General features: G+C 48.1%; 1 protein-coding gene across 2 annotated transcripts in view; it reads left to right on the forward strand.

Annotated features, from left to right (window-relative positions):
* Nucleotides 1-5,000, forward strand: part of LOC138213873 (glutamate receptor 2-like) — a 59,476-nt gene that overhangs the window by 42,648 nt on the left and 11,828 nt on the right. For both annotated transcript variants that reach the window (XM_069175200.1, XM_069175192.1), the window contains exon 17: nucleotides 2,206-2,320. In XM_069175200.1, coding sequence (XP_069031301.1) covers nucleotides 2,206-2,320 — 115 coding nt within the window. The remainder of the gene's footprint in view (nucleotides 1-2,205; nucleotides 2,321-5,000) is intronic.

The following is a 5,000-nucleotide window of genomic DNA, read 5'->3' on the forward strand; positions in this document are numbered from 1 at the left end:
TCTGTTTGATTGACAGGCCTGTGGTGCAGTCAGGTTACAGCTATCGGTGGGCGGGACGTAGTATCGTCAGGTTTCCTATCAGATCGGTCAGATCCACCTCTGGCTCCTCCCCCAGCTCGTCCAAATATGGTCACTTCCTGCTCCAAACCGCTCCAAACTAACAAGATGGTGACGGACAGAATCTGAACTGGAGGATTCATAACGTTCACAAACCAACGATGACATCACTGATGAATGATGACATCACTGATGGTTGATGACATCACTGATGGATGATGACATCACTGATGGTTGATGACATCACTGATGGATGATTGCAGATCACAGCTTCAGAATAAAGGAGGAGGAGCAGAGGGAGGAAGTACTCACGTCCCTCAGAGATGAACCTTCAGACAGGTGAAGCTCACATGGCTGCAGAGGGGGCGGAGCCTCAGTTCAGGATGGAGCGGTGACCTGTCCTCACTGCTGCAGCAGGTCTGCCTCCCTGTGGCGTCTCCCTTTGTGCAGCCAGCTCCTGGTCTGCTCCTGGTCTGCTCCTGGTCGGAGTTTGTATGAATCGGAGGTTCCACCACCGACCGCCGCCCTCCGACCTTCAGCAGCAGCTTCACCAACCAATCAGAGTTCATCTCATCAGACTGAGGAAGGAAACTTTTTGAAGGTCATGTAGAGGCGGAGCCACAAAGGGTGTCTCCTCTGTCAGAGGACAGATGGTGGACATGTCCTCGTCACATGACACAGACCTCAGTTCGTCCACGATTGGTCCATCCGTCACCAGCAGCAGGTCCTCAGATGACTCGGAGACGATATGATCTGCTGCCGGTGACGGTTCAGAAAGAACTGATTGAACGAGACATGTTCCACGTTGATTGAACTGGAACCAACACAGAACCGAACCTGGTGTGTGTGTTGCCATGGAGACGGTCAGGACGTCCACACGTCACTCAGCATCCGTGTTTCATGGTGATCCGGCAGGTGGAGCGCAGACACTGACACATCCCATCATCTCACAGACAAGCTTCCAGCTGTTCTGGTTCTGGTCACACGAAGAGTGTGCTGCTAACGTGCTGCTAACGTGCTGCTAACGTGCTGCTAACGTGCTGCTAACGTGCTGCTAACATGCTGCTAATGTGCTGCTAACATGCTGCTAATGTGCTGCTAACGTGCTGCTAACATGCTGCTAATGTGCTGCTAACGTGCTGCTAACATGCTACTAACATGCTGCTAACGTGCTGCTAACGTGCTGCTAACGTGCTGCTAACATGCTGCTAACGTGCTGCTAACATGCTGCTAACGTGCTGCTAACGTGCTGCTAACGTGCTGCTAACATACTGCTAAAATGCTGCTAACGTGCTGCTAACATGCTGCTAACATACTGCTAAAATGCTGCTAACGTGCTGCTAACGTGCTGCTAACATACTACTAAAGTGCTGCTAACATGCTGCTAAAATGCTGCTAACATGCTGCTAACATACTGCTAAAATGCTGCTAACGTGCTGCTAACATGCTGCTAACATACTGCTAAAATGCTGCTAACGTGCTGCTAACATGCTGCTAACATACTGCTAAAATGCTGCTAACGTGCTGCTAACATGCTGCTAACGTGCTGCTAACGTGCTGCTAACATGCTGCTAACGTGCTGCTAACATGCTGCTAACATGCTGCTAACGTGCTGCTAACATGCTGCTAACGTGCTGCTAACGTGCTGCTAACATGCTGCTAACATGCTGCTAACGTGCTGCTAACGTGCTGCTAACATGCTGCTAACATGCTGCTAACATGCTGCTAACGTGCTGCTAACGTGCTGATAACCTGCTGCTAACGTGCTGCTAACATGCTGCTAACGTGCTGCTAACATACTACTAAAGTGCTGCTAACATGCTGCTAAAATGCTGCTAACATGCTGCTAACATACTGCTAAAATGCTGCTAACGTGCTGCTAACATGCTGCTAACATACTGCTAAAATGCTGCTAACGTGCTGCTAACATGCTGCTAACGTGCTGCTAACATACTACTAAAGTGCTGCTAACATGCTGCTAAAATGCTGCTAACATGCTGCTAACATACTGCTAAAATGCTGCTAACGTGCTGCTAACATGCTGCTAACATACTGCTAACATACTGCTAACGTGCTGCTAACATTCCTTCCAGCAGGAGGACTTCCTCTGACATCACCTGATTGCTAACACACACTGTGTTCATGTAGAAACGCGGTGAACCTGGCGGTGTTAAAGTTGAACGAGCAGGGACTTCTGGACAAACTGAAAAACAAGTGGTGGTATGACAAGGGAGAGTGTGGCAGCGGAGGAGGGGAGAGCAAGGTTAATACACACACACACACACACACACACACACTGGAACACACACACACACACACACTAGAACACACACACACTAGAACACACACACACACACACACACACACTAGAACACACACACACTAGAACACACACTAGAACACACTAGAACACACACTAGAACACACACTAGAACACACACACTAGAACACACACACTAGAACACACACACTAGAACACACACTAGAACACACTAGAACACACACACACACTAGAACACACACACTAGAACACACACACTAGAACACACACTAGAACACACATGGAGGTAACACGGGTTATTAAATGTACAACATGTGAAGAAGCAGCAGAGATTCAACACTACATGTGAACACAGCTTGCAGAGTTGCAGTCTGCTGCTTCTTCCTCTGATGTGCTGCACCCTGTTTGGTGGAGGTCAGGTGGAGGCAGGGACGGTCAGGTGGAGGCTCAGGTGGAGGCAGGGATGGTCAGGTGACCTCACCACATGGCAGCAACAGAAGAGCTGCAGGTCAACAGCTCCAACTGCTTATCTGCAGCTCCGGCCTGGAGGAGGGAGAAAGGGTTTCCACTGCAGCACCTCTCACACTCTGTCTCAGGGGCCAATCAGAGGGGGTCATTCAGAGGGGCCAATCACAGGGGATCATTCAGAGGGGCCAATCAGAGGGGGTCATTCAGAGGGGCCAATCACAGGGGGTCATTCAGAGGGGCCAATCACAGGGGATCATTCAGAGGGGCCAATCACAGGGGATCATTCAGAGGGGCCAATCACAGGGGATCATTCAGAGGGGCCAATCACAGGGGATCATTCAGAGGGGCCAATCACAGGGGATCATTCAGAAGGGCCAATCAGAGGGTCCCTGAAAACCTCTCAGCAGCAGCAGACTGAGTGCTCTCTCTGAAATGTCTCTGCATTAATGATCTTTGGCCATTCAAAGAAGTGTGAAGTCTCTTCTGTCACATGCACACACACACACACACACACACACACACACACACACGCACACACACACACACACACACACACACACGCACACACACACACACACACACACACACACACGCACACACACACACACACACACACACACACAGTCATTGGAGGGCCCCATGTTGGCTGCTAGACCAGAGTGTGAGAACCGCTGCCTTATTAATAACATAAGATAACATTGGTAATGATGTTATTTATGTTATTCCCATTAAGAGTGCCAGTAAAGCTTGCCGTATTGAAACTGAATGAGCAAGGGACCCTAGACAAGATGGAAAACAAGTGGTGCTACGATAAAGGAGAGTGTGGCTTCAAGGACTCCACCAATAAGGTCCGTTTTGTGTCTATGCCTCAATCAAACACATTGTCTATGTAACATGTAACATGTAACATGTAACATGCACGGTAAGCTCACGCAGCGCTCCTGTCAGTCAGGGACACCTCAGGTCAACAGACAGGACCAGGGGACAGACAGCTGGTGGACGTGGTCACTGATAGGCTCACTGAGGAGTGTTGTCTGTCTGTTTCAAACCACTTTAGATAGAATTAAAATGGAGATGTTTCTACAATAAGAACACATGACAGGTCAGGTGTTGTTCAGCAGAGTGTCGATGAACTTGTACGACCCAGTTTTAAAACAGTAGTGGCGCTGTGTAAAATGTAAATAAAAACAGGATGCAATGATTTGTAAATTTAAACTCATATTTGATCGAAAATAGACCGAAGACAACGTATGAAATGTTGACACTGAGAAGTTTTATTCAAGTAAATTCTCATTGTGAATCTGATGTCAGCAGCACGTCTCTATAAAGTTGTTCCAGGATCATGTTCACCACTGAGCTGCATCAACTCTTCTTTTAACAACACTCTGGAAACGTTGGGGAACTGAGGAAACCAGTTTCTAGAGTTTTAAAAGTGAAATGTGGTCCCACTCTGGCCTGATAGAGGATTTCAGCTGCTCAACAGTTCAGGGTCTCCTTTGTTGTATTGTTCATGTCCTGATGCTCCAGATGTTTTCAATGATTGACAGGTCTGGACTGCAGGAGGCCAGTTTATCAGCGGACTCTTCTACTAGAGAACCATGCTGTTGGAATACGTGCAGAATGTGGTTGGACGTTGTTCTGCTGAAATAAACAAGACCTTCCCTGAAAGAGACGTTGTCTGGATGGCAGCACATGTTGCTCCAAAATCTGAATATATCATTCAGCATTAATGCTTCCTTCCAGATGTTCAAGCTACCCATGCCATGTGCACTAATGCATCCTGTACCATCACAGATGCTGGCTTTAGAACTGAGCTGATAACAAGCTGGATGGTCCCTCTCCTCTTTAACCTGGAGGATGCAGCGTCCATGATTTCCAAACAGAATCTCAGATTGTGATCCATCAGACCTCAGGACAGTTGTCCACTTCACCTCAGTCCATCTTCAATGATCTCGGTCCAGAGAAGGCGGCGGTGTTTCTGGATCATGTTTCTACCTGGTTTCTTCTTTGGAGAGTTTTAACATCATTTGTGGACGCAGCGATGAACTGTGTTCACAGATGATGATTTTCACAAGTGTTCCTGAGCCCATGCAGTGATTTCCACTCCAGAATAGTGTGTTTTTAATGCAGTGCTGCCTGAGGGCCCGAAGATCACCACCATCCAATATTGGTTTCCAGCCTTGTCCCTTGTGTT

The sequence above is a fragment of the Embiotoca jacksoni genome, unplaced genomic scaffold (assembly GCF_022577435.1).
Source record: "Embiotoca jacksoni isolate LCO1_2020_lvr unplaced genomic scaffold, fEmbJac1.0.p SCAF_103, whole genome shotgun sequence".
Lineage (NCBI taxonomy): Eukaryota > Metazoa > Chordata > Actinopteri > Embiotocidae > Embiotoca > Embiotoca jacksoni.